This window comes from Arabidopsis lyrata (genome assembly GCF_000004255.2).
Source record: "Arabidopsis lyrata subsp. lyrata unplaced genomic scaffold ARALYscaffold_8, whole genome shotgun sequence".
In the NCBI taxonomy this organism is placed as follows: domain Eukaryota; kingdom Viridiplantae; phylum Streptophyta; class Magnoliopsida; order Brassicales; family Brassicaceae; genus Arabidopsis; species Arabidopsis lyrata.
The window spans coordinates 4895129-4918544 of NW_003302548.1; the positions used below are offsets into that span (position 1 = coordinate 4895129).

General features: G+C 31.7%; 4 protein-coding genes, 1 long non-coding RNA gene and 1 pseudogene across 8 annotated transcripts; 2 read left to right on the plus strand and 4 right to left on the minus strand.

The window, feature by feature from the left end:
• Positions 1-5012: 5012 nt before the first annotated feature.
• On the plus strand, positions 5013-7364 carry LOC9299771. Of its 4 annotated transcripts, none has more exons than XR_002330073.1 (3): positions 5013-5169; positions 5270-6798; positions 7010-7364. It is a non-coding gene; the product is annotated as an uncharacterized LOC9299771 (long non-coding RNA). The 4 variants fall into 4 exon arrangements; XR_002330075.1 differs by lacking the exon at positions 5013-5169 and having other exon boundaries at positions 5176-6493; positions 6559-6798; XR_002330074.1 differs by lacking the exon at positions 5013-5169 and having other exon boundaries at positions 5176-5794; positions 5912-6798.
• A 3889-nt stretch (positions 7365-11253) lies between these two features.
• Positions 11254-12046, plus strand: LOC9299772 (WPP domain-containing protein 1). Its single transcript, XM_021021843.1, has one exon. The coding sequence runs from the start codon at positions 11373-11375 to the stop codon at positions 11868-11870; it is 498 nt and encodes a 165-aa protein (XP_020877502.1). The 5' UTR covers positions 11254-11372; the 3' UTR covers positions 11871-12046.
• Positions 12047-17122: 5076 nt separating this feature from the next.
• On the minus strand, positions 17123-18072 carry LOC9299773 (annotated as a pseudogene).
• LOC9301534 lies at positions 18073-19024 on the minus strand. Its single transcript, XM_021015569.1, has one exon. It carries the CDS (start codon positions 18628-18630, stop codon positions 18394-18396), a length of 237 nt encoding a protein of 78 aa, XP_020871228.1. The 5' UTR covers positions 18631-19024; the 3' UTR covers positions 18073-18393.
• Positions 19025-19110: 86 nt separating this feature from the next.
• On the minus strand, positions 19111-19611 carry LOC9301535. Its single transcript, XM_002865415.2, has one exon. It carries the CDS (start codon positions 19411-19413, stop codon positions 19189-19191), a length of 225 nt encoding a protein of 74 aa, XP_002865461.1. The 5' UTR covers positions 19414-19611; the 3' UTR covers positions 19111-19188.
• A 2345-nt stretch (positions 19612-21956) lies between these two features.
• Positions 21957-22595, minus strand: LOC9301536. Its single transcript, XM_002865416.2, has one exon. The coding sequence runs from the start codon at positions 22410-22412 to the stop codon at positions 22194-22196; it is 219 nt and encodes a 72-aa protein (XP_002865462.1). The 5' UTR covers positions 22413-22595; the 3' UTR covers positions 21957-22193.
• Positions 22596-23416: the final 821 nt, after the last annotated feature.

Genomic DNA, 23416 nt, shown 5'->3' on the forward strand with positions numbered 1-23416 from the left:
AAAAATCAAGAATTTGATTCTAAATTTATTTAAGAAAGTATTATATATATCTAACATTTTATTCATTTTTGTATATTTCTAAAGCCATACTAAAGTATACTTATTTATTTTCTTATTTTCATATTTTTAGTTTAAATTTACATATGTATACTAAAAGTTTTGATGGTTATTACAAAATTTTCAGGTTTATTGGTGATAGAGAGTTAAATATATCAATTCCAATCATAGCACAACAAGATAATAAAGTTGAAAATATCTATTTCCATTATCTACTTTAGATGTTTGATTATTTTCTAATATATTCATGTATTTTTTTTTAATTATGCAATATTAAATAAAATAAATTATTGTAATACATTTATTAAATATATATTTCTTACTTTTTTCTTATCTTGAATAAATTTTGAAATTTATTTTTAATATATGTATCATTATATTTACTTTTTGTGATCTAATAGATAATTATATAAAAATCATTATACTGTTTATTTTATTTAAAATTTGAGGTTTCAGTATTTTTTTAAAATTGAAAATAATTTCGTTAAAACAAATTTGGTCCTTAAGATTAAAAAACAAAATCATATGGTTCAAGAAAATTAAATTTAGATAGAATAGAAAATTAGAATGAAACCTTACACTCATACTTAAATAGAGTGACATATAGTAGAAAATAACTATAATCAAAACAAAAATCATTTTATTAAATCCTATAAAAGATAAAACCATTAGTATAAAATCTAGCACTTGAATTTAAATTGATGAGTGAAATTAAAAAGAAAAAAGGATAGATGTTATCCTTAGATCTTTGATGATTTTAATTTGATTGAAGTTCATATGATTTTTATAATAAAATTAAATTTAGTTTGCCACTTGCAAAATAATATGAATTTGAACTATTATGTGGGAGTTTATATCACCAAACAAATAAATTATCTATGAGTTTATATCAACAATTTATTTTGTAAAAATAATAGATAACATATGTTTATTGATGTTTACATACATAAATAATAGTAAAGTAAAAAAAAAACTAAAATATGTGCAAATCCAAGATAATAAATCTTAAGAGCCTTTTAAAAAAATTTCAATCATTTATATTGAAACAAATGTCATCCACATCATTTTCATGTAGTAATTAAAGATTTTTCTATAATAAGATATAATAATGATATTTTATGTATTTTCTCATATTTTGTAACCTCCATACTAATAATTATCGTTATGTTGTTAATGCTCACACTAAATTGCAACAATACTTTAAATACAATTAATACAAAATGAATTCTACACAATGAATTCTTTGGAATGTAACATAACTTTTATGATATACATACAATTAACTTACTTATAATTGGCATTTAAACTTCTTCTTTTTTGTCATCCGAAATTAATTAGAGCTCAAAAGAGCCAATGCTGGGGAATGTTGTTTACATATGTGATATGAAACGGTTCTTTACAAATTTTTCGTGTCATATTATTCGCTTTTACATTAGCATTAGGAGAAATTAAAGATAAAGAGAAGGATGAGAATTCTTTCTTGTCGCTTTGGAATTCCTCCAAATATACAAAAAATACCGGCCATTCGGTTAGAGAAGTACCATCTTCACCAGATCAGAACAGTCTGTAGAACGCTACCTCTTGATCATCTACACCAATCATACACTTCATCGCCCAGAGAAGAGCCTCGACTTCTGTATTTAAACATAATTGTTAAAACTGAATAGTTGTAAAACGTAAATATGTTATCTTCTATAAATAGTAATATACACATATCACTAACTATCATATTCCAAATTTCATAATATTGATAAATTTGGGAAAATTAGAAATAAAGGATGTTTTAATGGATAAATGTCCATATATACTTTTTTTATAAAATCAAAACCCAAATTTAATACATATCACTAACTATCAAAAAGTAACTATCATATATACTTTTTTCATAATTATTTTTTTTGTTAGTTTTGTAAGAGGCTGTGAAGAGGAGATGACATATAACAAAGAAACCTTACTCACAATCAATCGTATGTGCTATTTCAGAGGTCTTTTAAAATGAGCGAGTAAAGAAACCCGAATTTTGTAATGCAACAAGAGAATATATACTAAGGATGATTTTCTTTGTCCAAAACAATCAATCTATATAAACCTGAATTTTGATTGACTCAAAATAAAATTGATATTTTTGAAGTGAGATTAAGAAGAAAATCAAGAAGACTAATGATGAGTAGAAGGAAAATACAATTGAATATGCTTCGAAACAACGTAAATGTTAAGTGGTAGTGGAAGCACACGATTGAATTGTATAAATGAATAATTCATCTCTCTTCACTTATCTCTTACAATATAATTCATCTTCATTCCTACATCTATTTCTTAAATTTTTTAAAAAATTACGGAATAAATTATTTTGTTATACATTTCTCAAAAAAATTATGATTTTACAAGCAACATAAAATAGTTAGTTTATTAACGGAGAATAAACTAATAAAATGATGTTCAACATTTGTTACGTCATTTATGTGATTTTAAATATTTTCATTAAGTAGATAAACAACTTCGGATCAAGTTGTATCAAAATATAAAGGTAGACTCAATTCAAAATTCAGCCCAAACCCAATATGTATAACATTTGGTTAGGATATTTGCATTACGTAGAAAATAATAGGAAATTTTTTGTATTACCATTATATTTAAATTCTTTAAAATGCAACAATATCTTTTAAAATTGGATAAATTTAGAATATCAACTTTACTATTATAATATAAATTATATATTGAAAACAATTTAACTTAATTTTCATAGTAGGGTTTAATATTTTCACATGTTAACAAAATAAGTATTATTTATGTATACGTATTATATTACAATAATCATTAATTTATCATCAACACTCTTAAAATTTCTAATTGGCATCAAATATTGTATTGATTAAAAGAAGTAATATAGTTAATTATTTTTTTATAAACATAAATATCATTGTATATAGATGAATACAATTCAAATTTTATAGAAAAAAATCAAATTTGAATTTACTGTCATTTATTTAATTATTTTCTCTTAAATTTTAAATTCAAACAAAAAAATAAGTAAAATAAATAGCAAACATATAACATAGTATGCAACAAACAGCGAGTATCGCGGCTAAATAACCTAGTATGGATTAAGGTTTAGCTTTTACAATTAAACCAAATCATATGTTGGTTTGGGTGTATAAAATAGGGACTAGAGTTTAGATTTTATAATTAAACATAATTATATGTCGATTTGGGTTTATAAATGAGGTTTAGAGTTTAGATTTTATAACTAAGCAAAATTATATGTCGGTCTGGGTTTATATAAGAGTAGTTAAGGTTTAGATTTTTAATTAAATAAAATTATATGTCGGTTTGGGTTTATAAAAGAGTGGTTAGGGTTTAGATTCTACAATTTAGTGAAATTATATGTCGGTTTGGGTTTATAAAAAATATTAGAGTTTAAATTTTACAAATAATTCAATTTAGGGGTTTTTATGAATTTATTTATTTATTAATTTAGATAATATTAATTGTTTTAATCATATATATGAAAGGAGACTATCTCTCTCCATCCTTCCGCCACGTCAGCATTTTTGGCTCTTCTGAAGATGACACATCAGCTTTTTATTCGTCCAATAAAAACATTTCATTAATACACATCAGCTTCTAATTATAAGTGTCAAATGGAGTAAACAAATAGCCCATGACGGATGGGCCATATGTGTTTTAGAATCTATTAGAGTGGAATATTAATGGGTCGAGCCCATTTCAGTGATGGCTTAATGCTTTTAAACCCAACAAATATTCTAATTCCCCACAAGATTTTAACAAAATAAATCTCTCTCACTCTCTGCTCGATCGTTCAATATGAAAGAAGAAGAATCTCAAGGCAAATTTCTCGACTTCGTAAATTCCATTCTTCATAGTCTCCCTTTCTGTACATCATATTTCTTTAGAACAAACGTTTTCTACCTTCTAACTGCCAGAATGGAGGCCACGATAGAAGTTACACAAAAACATATTCACACTCTCAGCTTATGGGATTACAAACTTTCACTACTATAAACTCTATAAATACTCAAACAGACATTGTTTATAACGGATTATATGTGTTTCAGACAGCATCAATAAATATTTACCAAGGTGCAAAGAACATAAAAACGATACAGAACCACCATCATGTACAACCTACACGGGAATTACAAAATGAAAACATCAGATACAACTCAAGTTGACAATATCGATATACACAACATTGAATAGCTACTCACCTGAATTATCACTGAGGTGGTGCTATTTGGAACAACTGTCAAAACACAAATATTCTGTAACGTCCTTTTGAGTATCGTTTTATACTCCCTTTCAACTTTTCCTATCAATATTCAAAGCAAAAGTAATTCAGATCTAAAAACAAGAATCACCTGTACGACATACTCAAGCAACAAAACAAGCCTTCTTCTGAACAACGAAACGCATTTACGATTACCAATCTATCCGGCTTAAGGCTTCCATATGACTTCAAAACAAGCCTTCTCAGCATTTTCGTTCTTCTTCGTTCCTGCTTTAGGTCTGTATTCTGCAGCTAGAAATTTTGTATCCCTTGAAAATATAAATGAGAGAGTTCAATGAATCCCATTCAAAAAGGATAAAAAAACTATGTACCTATAATAGATATTGATAAAGCTGATAAAGTACCTTCTGACCAACTAGCAGAGCCATGAGGACGATGAAGGATATTACGGGAACAAGCAAGAGGTCTCAGCTGACAAGTAAGTCTTTTTTTTTGGGTTATATTTCAAATCAGAAAATAGATCTAATCTTAAAAATTGTAACTACATAAGATAGTAGTTTTATTAACTACATAATAACAAATAAAAAATAAACATAAATTAGCAAGAACAATCAATAATTTTTTCTTCACAATTTTCAAAACAAATCCACGCATAGCGTGGGTATTCATCTAGTACTAATAAAAGGGACTATTTGAGCCCTCTGAGAGTGTCCACGTCAGATTTTTCCTAAACACTATGTGAAGATGCCATGCCAGCTCTCCCTTTTTCCTCAAAACAAAGCACTCAAAATTTGACCACGTGGCATAAGACAATGATCAACCCCATCCTGAACGATTGCTCTTCCAGTCTTCTCAAGTTTTTGGTAACGCATCTTATAACCTTTAAGCTATTCACATATCATCTATTAACCTTCTTAAGATTCTTTATCGAAACGTCATTTTCTCTCATCTTCTCCGCTAAAGTCTCCATCCAGATTGAGATCTACAAATCTTACCCCATCAGGCCATCACGCATCTCTCTCAATTCCGCCTGAGTTTGAATTCTCGGGGTCGAGGATTCCGGGATCAAATAATTCGAGTGGCTTTCTGTAGAATTCGAAATCATGTCCGATTAGTGTATCATGCTGGTAATTTAATCATCTTTGACTTTCTTAATGATTTGTCTTTTTGGTGATTCTCAGAGATTTAAAATATTAGAGGTTGCAATGTGAATTCGTATATGAGTGTGAAAGCAGACCAATATGTAGTATTTTTATGGCTAGAAGACGAATCTTATTGACATTTTAGTAGAGAAATTCGTGGACGTGGTAACTCAAAGCCGTGACGTATGAGATTGTTACTGAACTTACCAAATTTGAGATCACTAACTTTCAAGTTTTGAATGACTTCTACTCTGACGACAAGAAAAGCGTGTACACAAATGTAAATAAGACAAATGTCTTTTACCATCCTGAAGCGTTGTTGATCAGCAATCTAGAGATGGACATGGTAAGTACCTTTGTTTTGTTTTGTTGTTTCCTCTCTGCTTTCAGTGTGATTGGATTTGGCAGATATTTTGTTACTTGCTTCATTTGTTCAGCACTAATGTAAACATTACAAATGCAGGCTTTAAAACTCTTGACAAACCGCTACATGATTTCTAACAAACAAGGACCCACTATTATGATGGTCACATTTACTCTGTTTTAGCTCTTACGTTTCATTTAAGTTGGTAGAAGATATCTTCTGAATCAAAATACCCTATGTAGTTGTACACACTTGAGATTTGCCTATGTATATAAATTCCTTACAGATTGGTAAAAAAAGTGGTGGCCGCCAGACCATTTAACTCACATTTAGTTGTTAGTGCGTCTACGTATTGCCGAATTTCCAGTTTGGATTATGACCATAAACATGCTAGATTATTTAGATTATTACTTATGCCTTTTGAACTTCACATGCTAGCTATTTTCATTCGTTTTCCCCTTAAGCTCCGACTTTTACCATTTATCATCTCACCATAGGGAAAGCCAAAAATTATAAATAAATTTCAGTTAGGTAAGGGTGCAAGAAACCCAAACGTTGTTTCCGATCTCCAAAGTGTAAAAAAAACCATGGTCGCGGCCGGGGAAGAAGGAACTGCTGCAGAAGAAATAATGGAAGCAAATAGGTCAAGAAACCGTGGTTTATTCAACTCAAGTCATGAAGGTTAAAACCTCAAGCTACAATAATTAAATTAGCTTTCCCTGATTCATTTTTGGTTTCCCTTCCAGAGTGTTAACAGGGAGGAACCATTATCAGAGCTAGGTTCCATGCTGAAAGCTGATGTCTAAAGATGGATTATGTGGATGAAGAACTGGAGAAGGAGTTTTCTATGGTTACATAGAAGGGGAAAAGTATGTTTTAATTCTGGCTATGAACTTGAAGAGCAGTAAAAAGGTAGTGCCAAAGAATATTGGTGATACATTTCATCACCAGATGTCCAGCTCAATGCAAAGAGAACTCTTCGTGAGGTCAACTTTCTTTCCCACTTTCACCATGAGAATGTATATTTGATTTTATCATTGCTCTCTCATCGAGTTCATAAAAGCTTTGAGTTTGATCACAACCAATAATTAATATCAGCTGACAGCTGCATGTTCTATAGATTGTTGGAATCAAATATTTGATACCACCTCGAGAAAAATGTTTTCTGAGATCCATGTTTACAATGCATATGAATAGATGGGTCTTCTCCTGCATCAAAATGTGCATGGAAGCAGGGCATATCTACGAAGGAGGAAGGTCGGAGGTGGTGTATAAGGTCAACGAAAGGATGATAAAAAAAGTTTCAGTTTGAGAGCTCCGCTGTGAAAATGGAGGAGAAGAGAAGATTCGAGGATGAAATGGAAGTGGAGACATGCTGAGATTGTCTGTGATGTTAAAATGGTAGACATAAGTTGGTATAAGTAGTATTTTAATGTTTGCATGTTAACGTTTTCTAAAATATTAGTGATACACGTATTCTAGCAATTGGAATTGGTCAAAATCATATGTAACAAGTTTTATGTTAATCACAAGCATGCTTCTATGTCCTAGATATGATAGATGTATAAATCACAAGTAAAATAAATCATATTCTTCCTTCTTGACATGATATCATATTCTTTCTAATATATTTTAAACGAATTAAAATAAAATACTTATATACATATGAAAACCAAAATTAAACATCTATTATATACACTTCCAAAACCAACTTAAAAATCTTAATTGTCAAAATCTATGTCCGGGCGTAGCCCGGAATAACCCCTAGTTTATTTAATTAGCTGACATGACAAATTCTAATTGGTTAATTAAAAGGGGTGAATGAAAGATGTTATGTAACGCCCCGACTGTCCCTACTAGGCCCACGTCCTCTCTCGGGCCCATGGACCCATCCCTATCCGATGGCCGGTCTGCTACGTCCGGGAGGTTTTAAAGACTTGTTTACCGAGCCTACAAATCACCACATGATCTTTCTCTGTGTTTTGTCTTCACTCACACAGTTTCGACAATCACTTCTCGGACGGTCACCCATCCTGAAACTACTCCAGTCTAAGCACGCTTAACTATGGAGTTCTCTCAAGACAGTTGACCGAAAAGATAAGTGCACTTTGGTGACATAAGTGGCCAAATCAATTCTCTTAAACCTCTCTGCATTCACCACAATATTCCTGAAACCAAGGTATTACAATTCACTTCCACTAAAAGATCGCAACGTCCTCGTTGCGCACCAAGACCGTCACCCCCTACGGTGTGAGCCTTCTTGACTTCACACTCGTCTAGGTTCGTCTCTGATACCACATGTAACGCCCCGACCGTCTCTACTAGTGGGCCCCACGTCCTCTCTCGGGCCCATGGGCCCACCCCTATCCGATGGCCGGTCCGCTACGCCCGGGAGGCTTTAAAGACTTGTTTACCGAGCCTACAAATCACTACATGATCTTTTCCTGTGTTTGGTCCTCACTCACACAGTTCCGACAATCACTTCCCGGAAGGTCACCCATCCTGAAACTACTCCAGTCTAAGCATGCTTAACTATGGAGTTCTCACAGGACAGTTAACCGAAAAGATAAGTGCACTTTGGTGACATAGGTGGCCAAATCAATTCTTTTAAACCTTTCTGCATGCACCACCATATTCCTGAAACCGGGGTGTTATATGTTCACCCTTAGGGGTCCACCACAAAAAAAAAATTAAACATTTAATTATAAAATCTAAACCCTAACCACTCTTTTGTAAACTCAAACCGATATATAATTTTGTTTAAAAATTAAAATCTAAACCCTAATCCTCTTTTGTAAACCCAAACTGACATTTAACCTCGTTTAATTGTAAAATCTAAACCCTAACCGTTCTTTCTAAACTCAAACCAATATTTAACCTTGTTTAATTTTAAATCTAAGCCCATTTATGGAACCGAAACAATATTTAACCTTACTTAATTATAAAATGTAAACTTTAACTCTCTTTTATAAACTCAAACCGATATATAACTTCGTTTTGGTGGCATATCAGATTTTACAATTAAATGAATTTGTTTTTTATTATTATTCTGATTGGTTAAAAAAGGGGGTGAATCTTTTTATTCCCCTAGGAGTGAACCCAAGTATTTTTCTTATATGGCAGGATGGGCTGTTGTTATTCCCCTAGGAGTGAATTAGTAACCTTTGTTACAAAATTTATTTATTTTTGAATAATTATTTAGTACTTTATTTATGGTTTTAACTTTTAATTATTAAGCATGTTCAATTTTTCTAATATTATCATAATAATATATTGTTGTTTTTATTTCTTTTTTTTGTAATATTTTTTATTTATTTTGGTCATTTTTTTATTTAACTGCTACCGCACCTATCTTTATCCGGGTTGCAGTTCGCTTTCTTATACTCAATCATACACACCTATCTTTTCATCTTGTAGGATGGGTTTGAGTTTATAAAAGAGAGTTAAAGTTTACATTTTATAATTAATAAAAATTTTAAAAAATATTAACCACCGCTTCAACACGGTTTAAATCCTTAATTTATTATTTTTTAACACCACCAATATTAGACACATCAAATCAGACTGATTTAGATAAGATTATATAAAACCAAAAATGTCTCGCGGTATACTATTATTTAATAAAAATTATAAACTATAAAATATATATTTCTTATAATATGATACAATTTACAAACTTTTATATATAATAAATAATCACTAAATTTTAAAATCACTACTTTTAGAAAACAAATCGTCGTCTCGCGGTGTACCGAGAGTTAAAATCTAGTTACTGTTATAAGTGAATGGTGTGTGTGTGTTTTTTTTGTTTTTGCTTCTTTACTTACCAAATTTCAAAATTTTGATTTCTTTTATATATTCATTTTATGATTAGTCAATAAAATATATTTTAAAATAGTTACATAGCCAACAACAGTATAAAAAGTGAAATTAATAATTGCGGAAGAAGTATAAGATGGGAGATTTAAGGGATGGTACATGGCTTGTTAAGAGGAGTACTTGGTCGCCGACTTGGAGAAGTATCATCTCGGGAAAGCAGGAGGTGGTGGTGCCGGGTATGTGCTGGGTATTGGGAGATGGGAACCAAATAAGATTCTTGACTGATAAGTGGCTTGCTAATAAGCGGTTGGCTGATGAGGAGGTTGGGGTTTTATCACCGGAGGCTGAGAGAGTGTTGGGGAAGGACCTACGGCGAGATGGGAGTGGATGGGACCTGCAGAAAATCACGCCGTTGGGTTACTGAGAATACACGGCTGGAACTGCTCTCGGTCGTGTTGGTTAATGTAACCGGTGCTAGAGACAGGATTGTGTGGGGAGGGAGCGTGAATGGGGAATTCTTGGTTAAATCAGCCCACACCTTGTTGACAACAGAGGCGAGTCCGAAAGCAAATGTGGCGGTTTTTTATGATCGGGTTTGGAAAGTGATAGCGACGGAGAGAGTACGGACTTTCCTTTGGTTAGTAGAAAATCAAGCCTTGATGATGAATGCTGAGCAGTTTAGGAGACATCTCTCTAATATGGAAGTGTGTCCAGTTTGTAAGGGTGGTAGCGAGACGATAATTCATATCCTCCGGGATTGTCCCAGAATGCTAGGAATATGGCACCGGATTGTGCCCCAGCGGAGGAGAAATAGATTTTTTGATCAGTCCTTACTTGAATGGGTTTACGGGAACTTAGGTAATGATGGAGAGGTATATGAGGGCACTTGGTCCACGATCTTTGCATTGGGAGTATGGTGGGCTTGGAAATAGCGGTGCGATAATGTGTTTGGTAAAAATGGTAAGTGTCGGGATAGGATAAGATTTGTGAAGGAGAAAGCCAAGGAAGTGACCATAGCTAATCGGAAAATTAGAGAGGCCAATCCGCGGGTGAGCAGAGTGGAAGCGATGGTTGGCTGGACGGCACCATCAGCTGGGTGGATGAAACTCTTTCCGTTTCACAAAGAGTGTCATTTTGACACATTTCACACAAATTAAAAAAATCTAGAATTATACATATATGCACTTATTTAATAAGTGATTAATGATTTAAATTCAATGAAAAGTATCTTTAAGTTGAGGGTAAATCAGGAAATTCTGTGTAAAAGTCACATTGAAAATGTAGAATGACACTCTTTGTGAAACAAAAATCAAACTCTAAAATGACACTCTTTGTGAAATAGAGGGAGTATTGGATTACACATTTTTCTGGTTTTACTTTTAAGCTCATAATAAATTTTAGTTAAACCGAATTAAAACGGAAAAATATTAATTTGGCTAAATTCGAAATCAATTTTAACCCGACCCGTTTAACCCGACCCGTTTAACCCGAAGACACCGTATGCCCAGGACTACGCACTACGTGCAGGTCATCGAGTCTTTTTAAAAATATACCACGCCAAGAACGATAGCTTCCCATTTCTGTTTAAACACACCACCCAATTACAAGTTAATGTAACGTACCACCTAATTCTTTAAACGACATCGTACCAAACCTCTCTTATCATTTATCAACCCACCACAAACATTATTACTGCCACAAATTTCAAAATCCCTAAAAAGCTTCAAAAAAGTCACCAACAATGGCGGAAACCGAGACCGAGACGATCACCACCACCACCACCACCACTTCTCCTACGGCGATCTCAGAAACCGAAACCTCCACCACATTACCAACAATGGAGACGGAGAAGAATCCAAATCCAGTAACCATTTCGCTCCGAATCTGGCCACCGACTCAAAAAACTCGCGACGCCGTCATTAACCGTCTGATCGAAACACTATCAACCGAATCAATCCTCTCTAAGAGATTCGGAACTCTCGATTCCGAAGAAGCTTCCTCCGTCGCGAAATCAATCGAAGACGAAGCTTACGCCGTCGCTTCCGCCGCCGTTGTTAGTGATGACGACGGGATCGAGATTCTTAAAGCTTATTCTAAAGAGATTAGTAAACGTATGCTTGAATCTGTGAAAGCTAAGACTAATGTGGCTTCTCCTCCACCAAAGGATGGTGATGGAACTCCAGATTCAAGTGAAGATGTTAAAGACGATGATGCGAATCCAAAGCTTGACGAGGCTTGAATATGGTGTTGTTCTCTTATCTCTCTAATTATCTTTTAAACGATTATTATCTTTGTAGTGTGACTTGTTGATTTCGCATTTCTTACTAATATGAATTTGTGTTCGCTTTGGTTTTGAGTCTTTTGATGTTGGATTCTGGATGATTGTGCTTTCTTAATCATGGTAATTAGCTTGAAGCTTGAATATAGAAAACCAAAAACAAAACAAAAAAATTGGATGGTTTTACTTCTTTAATCATGGTAATAAACTCGTTAATTAGATGATTTTGCTATCTTAATCATAGTTTTTAACACGAGTTTGCTTCTTTTTTTTTTAACATGGTAATTAATTAGCTCAGGCTTGAATATATAAAACCAAAAAAATAAAAAATAAAAAATAAAGTTGGATGATTTTGCTGTTTTAGACATGTTAATTAACTCGTTAATTGGATGATTTTGCTTGCTTAATCATGGTAGTTTACTTGTTGATTAGAAGATTTTTCTGTCTTAATCATGGTAATTAACTCGTTAATTGGATGATTTTGCTTTCCTAACCATGGAAATTAGCTCGAGGCTTGAATATAGAATCATGGTATTGAACTAAAAAAAAGAATGAATGATATTGCTTTCTTAATCATGCTATTAACTCGTTAACACATCATTTTGACACATTCGTTAGAGATCACATGAATCGAGAAACTAGACGACAGTCTTTGTGAGATAAATAGCGTTAATATTATGGTTGTGATGACTAATGTGCCTTTGATGTGTCCATTCATGTTAAACTTGTTCATGACCGGATGGTCTAATAGCCGTTAAACTTGTTTATGTTCATTGGGCTGTCAAATAGTTTTTTCTTGGAACTAGAAATCTGCTTTTGATGTGTCCTGACTCTAAGACTCTTTCTTTGTCTTTAACCTTTATTGGTTTTGGGGCCTTGGAATTTGAGAGTTAGATTTTGAACCCCACTTTTTTTTTTTGTTTTTTATAAGAAATGAAAAATGTTCAAGCTCGATGTTTGGGCAGTGGGTCACCTAAATATTCCTTTATTGTTCCTCCTTTTGATACAAGAGTTTCTTCTACGTTGTAAAAACGTGATCCCGAATTTTGGTTTTGGTTGATCACAAGCTAATACTTTCGTACCAGTTTCTAAGTGTGGGCATGGGAATGATACTTTTGAATTACGGAATATCCGTTATCCGACCTGATTCTTATGAGTAATAATTTTTTGGTTCCCAGACTTACTCTAAGCTAGACAAAATTCACTCTTTCAAAGTTATTAGAAAGATAATAAAAGAATCCTATCCTTTTTATTTTGTTCAAACCAATCCCCCTATCCTATGGGAATGCTTTCCTAAACTCTTACCCATATCCGATTTAAGAAATATGTGTATCCGGACAAACATGTAACCTTTAAAAAGATGACAAACATGTAACTTTTACAGTTCCAAATAACCAACAAATAGGTAACTCAAGGGAAAACATGGAAAGATTCAACTTATACACCGTGATGGAACCTAATCATATGCAAGCCAGTCAACAATCATGCAATTTTGATCTAAGAGATGTTCCTAGTAGCTCGATGCCAAAATTACGGATTATGGATTTTTGTAAACTAATCAAACCTGGAATTATTTTCTAAGAATTTCCTTGAGCCAAACTCTAATCCCATATGAATTTAAACCGATTTTAATTTCTCTGCTACTTTAATTTTCAATAAATTTCTGTTTAGTTTAATTTCAAAACCAATGATCTATTGTATACTCGTGAGAGTTTTGTGGAATTCGACCTTTAAATATTATAGTGATCTCTTTATTGAGAGAGTAGCTTGATGCTAATTTGACGTTATCATTGGTGAAGCTCAAATTTTGGTAACTAACAAACCCCCGCATTCCATAATGAAATTTATATTTATATATAAAATAGCTCAAAACTCAAGACTATAAAAACTATGAAACAATACACTAATTAGTTCATTGCTATGATATTTGAGTGAATGTGTATATATATTGTCCATCTTTTTATTCACTATACTAGGTTATGAACCCCCGCGATATCGCGGGGGAACTCATTTTCAACAAATATATTTTATTGTGTTTATGTATTAAATTATTATGATAATATATTCAAAAATTTGAATTATTACATAAAATTAACTATGTTTTAACGTAAATATTTTCCAAAGATGTTAAAAAATTTATGAATAAAAATGAAAAAAAAATAATTATGATTAAAAATACTTTTGAAACATTTTTTGTGAATGTAAAATTATTTATAAGTGACAAAATATATCTCACTTTCGACCAAAAAAAGGTGACAAAATACATAACAAAGAGTTATAATATAGAGATGAAAAATTCTAGCCAGTCAAAACCCAAAAATTCAGATGGAGTCTGTACTCAGCATGACTTGTAGGTGACTAAGAACTTTGCTCGAGAATTGGTGTTTTTTGTTTGTCCATTGTTCTTTTAAATATAAAATTAATATTTATTTTATTATATATATTCGAAAGTATATAAAATTTGATGATTTAAATTACATCTATAACAAACAAATAAACATTTACAAGATCTCATTTATTTATATTTAAATTAACTGAGTAATAAAACTTCTCTCTTGAATATTCATGTGACGAATTGGAACCATTGCTTTTTTCCTAATAATGGAGATGATTTCTGGATTACTATACTATTTGAAACGGTTTATTTAATGATTATCACATTCAAAGCGCCCAATCACAAGCGTCACATGAGGATGTCTTCTCATATTCCGACTTTGTAATAGTGCTAACTCAACATCAATATTTCGTTGTATACAACCCATATATATTGCTTTAAGATAGAAAGCATCATTGTTACCATATAAAATAGTTAAATAACAAAAAAGTTACTGTATAATCCGTCAAATTCTAAGAAAAAAATTGTTGGTATTTTCATTAGAATTTTATATTTAAAGTTGATTAAAACTTCTCCATTTTTATAATCACTTCAAAAAACGTTAGTCAAATGAGAAGAATTTTTTTAATATTAAGATTATGTATGTTTAGAAATAGTTTAGAAATAGTTTAGAGAATAAATAACTTGGAGGCATTTTACAGATTTTTTTTGGATTTATCATGAAACAAATAATCTATGTTAAAGAACAAAAGTTTGGGAACTACTTAGGAAGAAGGACAAATACATAGAGTTCAAATGTCACAAATACTTAAATAAACAATTATTCATACAAAAAGTTGTGACGAAAAAATACAATGAAATATAGTGAAGAGACGTAACTTTAAATGAATAGATGCAACTATAAAGATACAACCGTAAACTAAAAAAAATATGACTATAATTTAACAAATAGAACTGTCCCAAAAATATTTCCGTCAATATTTAACGAAAATATGCAATAAAAAGACACAACTTAGAAAAAATAACCGTCAATATTTTACCAGAAAGTTGCGATAAAAAGACACAAACGAAAAAAGTTACCGTCAATATTTTAACTGAAAATTGCGATAAAAAGACACAACCAAAAAATAGCCGTCAACGAAAAAAATTAACTGTCAATATTTTAAAGAAGAGTTGCGATAAAAAGATACAACCAAGAAAAAATAACCGTCAATATTTTTAACGGAAAGTTGCAATAAAAAGATACAACAGAAAAAAAATGATCGTCAATATTTTAACGAAAAGTTGCGATAAAAAGACACAACCGAAAAAAATAACCGTCAATATTTTAACGAAAAATTAAGATAAAAAGACACAACCGAAAAAAATAACTATCAACGAAAATAACTGTAATTATTTTAACGAAGAGTTGCGATCAAAAAGAGACACCCGAAAAAAAATAACCGTCAATATATTAACGAAAAGTTGCGATAAAGATACACAAACGTAAAAAGTAACTGTCAATATTTTAACGGAAATATACGGTAGAAAGACACAAAAAAAAATAACCGTCAATATTTTAATGAAAAGTTACCATAAAAAGACACAACAAAAAAATAACCGTCAACGGAAAGAGTAACCATAATTATTTTAACAAAGAGTTGCGATCAAGAAGACACAACCAAAAAAAATAACCGTCGATATTTTAACGAAAAGTTACGATAAATAGACACAACAAAAAAATAACCGTCAACGGAAAAAATAACCGTAATTATTTTAACAAAGACTTGCGATCAAGAAGACACAAACGAGAAAAAATAACCATCAATATTTTAACGAAAAGTTGCGATAAAAAGACAAAAACGTAAAAACTAACCATCAATATTTTAACGGAAAGTTACGATAAAAAATACACAACCGAAAAAATAACCGCCAACGAAAAAAGTAAACGTCAATATTTTAGCGAAGAATTGCGATAAAAGACACAACTGAGAAAAATAACCGTCAATATTTTAACGGAAAAGTTTTGAAAAAGACAAAACAGAGAAAAATAACCTTTAATATTTTAACGGAAAGTTGCGATAAAAAGACACAACCGAGAAAAATAATCGTCAATATTTTAATGGAAAATTGTGATAAAAAAGTCAAACGAAAAAAGTAACCGCCAATATTTTAACGGAAAATTGCAATAACATAACCGAAAAATAACCGTTACCAAAAAATTAACCATCAATATTTTAACGAAGAGCTGCGAGAAAAACACAACCGAAAAAGTAACCGTCAATATTTTATCGGAAAGTTGTGATAAAAAGACACAACCGTTTAGAACTGTTAAAAAAAACATAAATATTTAAACGAAATGTTGCAATAAAAAGACGCAACCATTTAGATGTGCAAATGGTATTTATTGGAAACGACATAACCGTAAAAAAATAACCGATTAAAACGAAAATTGCGATAAAAAGACGCAACCAAAATAACCGTAAAAAAAATAACCGATTTAAACGAAAGGTTGCGATAAAAAGACGCAACCATTCAGATGTGCAAATGGTATTTATTAGATTGCTATTATATATAGATTACCTGTGTATATATATTGTCCATCTTTTTATTCACTATATTACCGGTATGATGCGAACTAATTAGGAAATCCATTTTCATTCGAATCATAATGTTTTCTCCATCCAATAACCATTACTTTACTATTAGTAGAAAAAAAATCCAAATGTATACATACGATAATGGATGGATAAAGCTGTTTTTCTCATAAATATATATTTTTTTTCTTTTTGCTAGGAACTTCTTGTTACGCGTTACATAAGAATAATTTTTGTGTTTTCTTTTCTATTTTTCTGGCTGAAGCAAACTCTTTCGATTTGTTTTTTTGAATTGAAAACAAACTCTTTCGATTTACACAAACAAAAAAAACTAATACAACGAAAAAAAACTATCGACCAAAAGTGGTAATTATCAGTGACCACGTCCTCTTTTGCTCGGTCCAGACGCTACCGGTAAGCAAAGCTCTTCCCCAAAAGACGTTGACTCGAGTTCTTCTTCACCTTCATGGTCGCCGAAGATTGATCATGTCCGTTAATATCTCTGAACGGCTTCAATCGTAGGGCTCTGCCATCAACTCTCTGAAACATTAATGACGAGAACACCAAAAACAAGATCAGAAATACCACAAACACATTCTTCTTTTCCATTTTTATAACTTTTTTTGTTTCTTTTACTAGCTGATCTTCTTCTCTCTCTTTATACTTGTTCTCTTTTTTCTTTGAGATTAAGAAGATTGGCTTCGTGATTTTTTGTATATATGCGATTGTGTGTGCGTGTGTAAGCGAAGGGCATTATTTCTTGACCAAGAATGTTTGACTATTTGATTTTGTGTATCGCGTTTTTACATATTTAATTGAAGTCTTCATGTTTTCAATCTTTTACTATTTAGTATTTATATATAAGACGGACAAAATAATTGACGTGTATTCATATTACAAGTCGAACGAGTTTCTCCAACTACTTGCTTCGGCCACAAGATATGTTTGTTGAACTCTATGACTCTCATAAAAAGTTTATTAAAGTCATTAGTTTTTAAGAGAGAATTAGTTATAAATTTATGTTACAATTGTGAGAGATAGTCGTCGATGTTGCGGTGATGAGATTGATAATTTCAATAGTGTTTGTAAACTTGACCAAAAAAAAAAGGGTAAATGTATAGCTGAAATATTGAGAAATATGTGGTGAAAAGAAAAAAATCTCACAAAAGTAAAATTTAAAAGTAAAAGAAAAAAAGGAATGATTGACATTCACAACACGACTAGTTGTGTCACCTTTGATTTTTTGGTTTGCATTTTAGCTACCGTTAAGTCGTGAGCCGTCAAAGTCTAAAGATTAAGAAAACGGCCTAGTTTTGAATTCTAAAACTAACATTATTTTACCATTACTATTTCATTTGGAAAGAAAATATCACACATTTACATGTACTGGACCGATAAAGCTAGGAACTTAATGTTACACGTTAAATCTCCTTGAAAGAATGAGATATAATCAATCTCTTCTTTTACTTCTTTGGCTAAAACAAGAAAACTTTCGATTTACACATTATAAATAATCTAACAAAAAGGAAAAAGAAAACATCGGAAAAAAAAAAGAAGAAGTAGCAATTGTTGATCAGTGACCACTTCCTCTTTTACTCGGACCAGACGCTAACCGGTAAGCATAAATCTTCGGCAAAGGAGTGCTCGAGCTCTTCACCTTCATGGTCGCTGAGGATTGATCATGGTCGTTAACGTTGATATATCTAAATGGCTTTGATCGTAGAACTCTGCAATCAACTCTTTCAAACATTAACGACGAACCCACAAATAATAAGATCATACACAGCACAAAGACATTCTTGTTCTCCATTGTTATAACTTTTGTTTTTAATTCTCTTTCTCTTTGAGATTAAGAAGAATATTTATGTGATTGTGTCTGCGTGTGTAAAGCAAAGCGCATTAATTTTTGACCGAGAATGTTTGACTATTCATCTTTCTTATCGCGTTTTTACGTAGTATTTAATTAAATTATTCATATTTAATGTTTTAATATATAGTATAAGCTAGATCAAACAGTTGATGTGTGTTCTTCATATTACTAGTGAACTCGGTCTCTATGACTTTCTTAAAAAGGTTGAAAAAACATTTGTTTTGTAAGAAATCAAAAGTAGGAATTGAAAATAATCAAATAGTTACCAAACAAATACGAAATGCATTTACAGATTTTTACTATTTTTACCATTCCACTGGAAGAAAAAACAATAAACATTTACAGTCAATGGATAAACTAAGAAACTCCTTGAAAAAATAATATCTTCTTCTTCTTCGATATTTTTTTTTTAAACAAAAACATTCGATTCACATATTTAAATAATCCAAAAAAAACAAAAGACAAAACACACACGTCGGGAGAAGTGGTAGTTGTTGATCAGTGACCACGTCCTCTTCTGCCCGGTCCTGACGCTAAGATCCTCATCAAAGGACGTCGACTGCACGAGCTTCTCTTCACCTTGGTCGCCGTCGATTGATCATGGCCGTTGATAACTCTGAACGGCTCCGATCGTACTACTCTGCAATCAACTCTCTCAAACATCAACGACGAGCCCACCAATAACAAGATCATACACAGCACGAACATATTCTTTTTCTCCATTTTTGTAACTTGTTTTTTGGGTTTCTTTCTCTTTGGGATTAAGAAGAATGCTTCGAGATCCCTGAAGAAGATCCCTGAAGAAGTTTGCAAGTCTGATGCAACTTTGGCTCTAATGAGATATTTTCTTTTTTTTCATTTATTTATGCTATCTTGTTTTTTATTTTATTTTTTCAAGATAGTATAGTTTTAGGTCCAGCTATAGTGTAAAGCCTCAACATTTCATTTTCAATGATATTTACAAATTTATCAAAAAAAAAAAAAAAAAATGCTTCGTGAATTTTTTTTTTTTTTATCTAGGAGATAGTGTGTGTGTTTAAACAAAGGGCATTAATTCTTGACCAAGTATGTTAGACTATTTCATTGTGTTTTTGTAGAGTATACTACGATTTGTGTGTACCTATATTTTCCGCATTTGTATACCTTTGTACATCTATTATGCAATACAAGAGACTCTCACATTCCTACATTGCATTTTTACATGTTTAGTTAAACTCGTCAGGCTTTTAATCGTTTACTATTTATATAAGCCAGACAAAACAATTGATGAATATTTCATATTACAAGTGAATATCAGATGAGTTTCTCCAACTCCCTGCTTCTCCATAAGAGATGTTGTTGAACCATGTCTCTATGACTTTCATAAAAGGTTGAAAATAACATCCATTTCGTAATTAACAAAAAAAAAAGACTTCATTTTGTAAGAATATTTTATTAAGAATTTTGTCCTTAAAACAAAATTTTATTTAACCAAGTCATATCAATTTCCTTTATTCTTCCTCTATGGCAATATCCTTTCACAATTTATCTCCCTTTTGTAGGTTTGTAGAGACCGAGTCTAAATATTATCTTCTTAGGGCTTGATTCTCCCGCTAGCATCCGCCTAGCGGTTGTTAGCGGTCGGTTACGGTTATTAGCGGTTGGTACCAATCATATAAACCGCTCCATACCGCTTCAAACCGTTCGAAATCGCTGGATTTTAAAAGCTTCTTCCCGCAAGCGTTTGCGGTTGCGGGCGATTGCGGTTGGTTTAAAAAAAGAAAAATAAATAAATTAAAATATATATTATCAAGTCTTATATATATTCACGTTAATTGTAAAAAAATAATAATTATCTAACTTTAATTTTCTAATATTAATAATTATTTTTGTTTTCAATATAAAATTTATTTGAATAACTATTTATGGTTTTTAATCATTAATCGTGTTTAAAATTTTTATACTTTTTCATAATTATAGTTTTTGGTGTTTATACTTTTTTATAATCATATATTAAATTTCTTTTGGTAAATTTTGGTTTAACCGCTATAGTATCTGCTGATCAACCAGTCGTGAATCTCCCGCAAACGCACCCGTTTTCAACCGCTAAACCAGTCGGTCAAAACGTTAAATAACGCTTGAAACTTCATCCGTCCGCTTCCTCAAATTCCCACAATCGCAACTGTAACCGCTGCGTTTAAACCAGTCAAGCCCTTAATGGAGAGTATGTTGGAGTGGTTATAGCTTTGCCTCGATGTAAATTTGCTAACCGTGCAAGCTATTTATGATGACGAGTTGGTTTTGGATTGTTTGAAGTTTGATTTCAATGCTAAATCTTATTCCCTTAAGTGAAAATTTCTTGGAGTTTCCGATCCTTCTATCAAACAAAATTTCAATATTTTATCTTTATCTTTCGTGTATTGTTGTATTGGATGGATTCTCTTCATTTGAGGTTTCAAATATAAATGAAATCGTTGGACGAAAAGTAAAAATAAAAAGAAGAATTAAAAATAGTTAGCAAACACGTAGTTAAAAGTGGAGTTTTATTGGTCAGTAGGAGACCAATGGGTTTCTTAGAGAGCTGTCTTCTTTTGACTTTTGTTTCCTTCGTAGTCGGTTCGAATTAACACGGTCTGAACTGTGAAGTCATCAGAGCCGATTCATCTACGTTAGGATCGCAAAAAGAGAAAAAATCAAAACGGTGAAATTATAGCCGCTGACGACTGGTGGACGTGAACGCGACAGCATCACCACTCTCTTAACCAAATATGTTTCAACTTTTGCTATTGTTTTCTAAACACAGGCTTTGATTGGTAATATCATTCTTCTTTAGCTAATCAAAAAGACAAAAAAAAACCGTAGATCCAATGGCATTAAAAGTATATTAATTGTGATTACATACATAAATATTCGAAGTACCTACATAACTGTTTTATAATGTTACATGTAAGCACAACAGAAAAATCGGGCAAAACCAAAAATTGCATTGGCTTCTTGCACCTTAACTTCTTCTTCTTCTTTTTTGTTAGAATGCCACTCTATCTCTTTCAGTAGATCTTGTTGCTCTTTTTGACCATCCCCATAACTGTTCTTTTTTTTTTTACTTTCAAATCTTTCAATATTTAATAGTTGAGGATATTGAAACTTTAGCATGAATAAATTACACCAAAAAGAAGTTAGTCCAATTATTTGCATTGAGGTATCATTCTCTCTCGATCTTTTGTCATTTCCTTTTCACCTCTTTTATTTACCAATGTATACACAAAGGAGAAGCCTCAAACTCCCACTTTTATTAGTATAGATTCCAATCAAACATTTACATGCAATGGATGGATAAAGGCATTAAAACTTCATATGACGTGTCACATCTTCTTGAATGAATAATTCTTTCCTTTTACTTTTTGGCTGAAACAAAACTTTAGATTTACACCTTTAAAAAGCTATATAATCTAACAAAACTAATTGTATATATATAAAAAAAAAAAACACTTAGGCGAGATCAAAATAGTAGTAGTGATTGTTGATCAGTGACCACGTCCTCTCCTGCTCGAACCAGACGCTAACGGGAAAGCAAAACTTGTCGAGCTGTTCTTCACCTTCATAGTCGCCGACGATTGATCATGGTCGTTGGTATCTCTGAACGGTTTGGATCGTAGAGCTCTGCAATGACCTCTCTCAAACATCAACGATGAGCTCACCAATAATAAGATCATACACAGCACAAACACATTCTTGTTCTCCATTTTAATAACTTTTTTATCGGTTCTCCTTCTCTTCGTGATTAAAAGGAATATATGGCTTCGTGAGTTTCTTGTATATTTATGGTTTTTTGTGTGAGTGTATAAGCAAAGGGCATTAATTCTTTACCGAAAATGTTTGACCTTTAATCATGTTTATCGCGTTTTTACATATTTAATTAAATTCTTCATGCTTTAGTCCTTTAATTAAATACGCTTTATGTTCTTTTTTATTTAATGTTTTAGGAGGAAAATTTTGTTATAAATTAGATGATGTTTTTAGTTTTTCATACAAATTTTTGTATTTTTATTGGTTTTGACGATTTATATTATGTATATTATTTTGTTGAATTAGTTTGGATAGATAATGAATACTGTTTTAATTTAGAAATCAATAAAAATTATATAATTTTTTAATCTATGTGCAATATTTTCCTAAAACAGTAAATAAAAAATAACGGATGAAGTAGTATAAGCCAGACAAAACGAATGATATGTATTCATATTACAAGTGAATATCGAATGAGTTTCTCTTTCTCTAACTACCTTCATCTCCATAAGGATGTTGTTGAACTCTGTCTCTATGACTTTCATAAAAAGTCTTGTGAGAAATTAAAGAAGTAGGAGTTGAAAAATGGTTAGCAAACACGTAGTAAAAAGTGGAATTTAATTTAATTGGTTAGTATAGGAGACCAATGGGTAGTAACTTATTGAAGAAACAACAATATTTCTTAAGTGTGACAATGTCAACTTTTGACTTTTATTTTTCTTCGTAGTCGGTTTGCATTAACACGCTGTGAAGTCATCATCAGACCGATTCACCTCCTTAGTTGCTGACGAGTGATGACGCGACAGCATCTACCAACTCACACTCTTCTTAACCAAATATATATGTTTCAACTTTTGCTTTTGTTTTTATTGAAAAGTCTTTTCAATGAAATGGATTTTGATTAGAGCTAAGCGTGGAGCGGTATTCTATAGTTGTTTTAGATATCCATGATTTGTTAATT

Coding starts and splice junctions, on each gene's coding strand:
- LOC9299772 (XM_021021843.1), top strand. CDS start 11,373: ATGGCGGAAACCGAGACCGAGACGATCACCACCACCACCACCACCACT.
- LOC9301534 (XM_021015569.1), bottom strand. CDS start 18,630: ATGGAGAACAAGAATGTCTTTGTGCTGTGTATGATCTTATTATTTGTG.
- LOC9301535 (XM_002865415.2), bottom strand. CDS start 19,413: ATGGAGAAAAAGAATATGTTCGTGCTGTGTATGATCTTGTTATTGGTG.
- LOC9301536 (XM_002865416.2), bottom strand. CDS start 22,412: ATGGAGAACAAGAATGTGTTTGTGCTGTGTATGATCTTATTATTGGTG.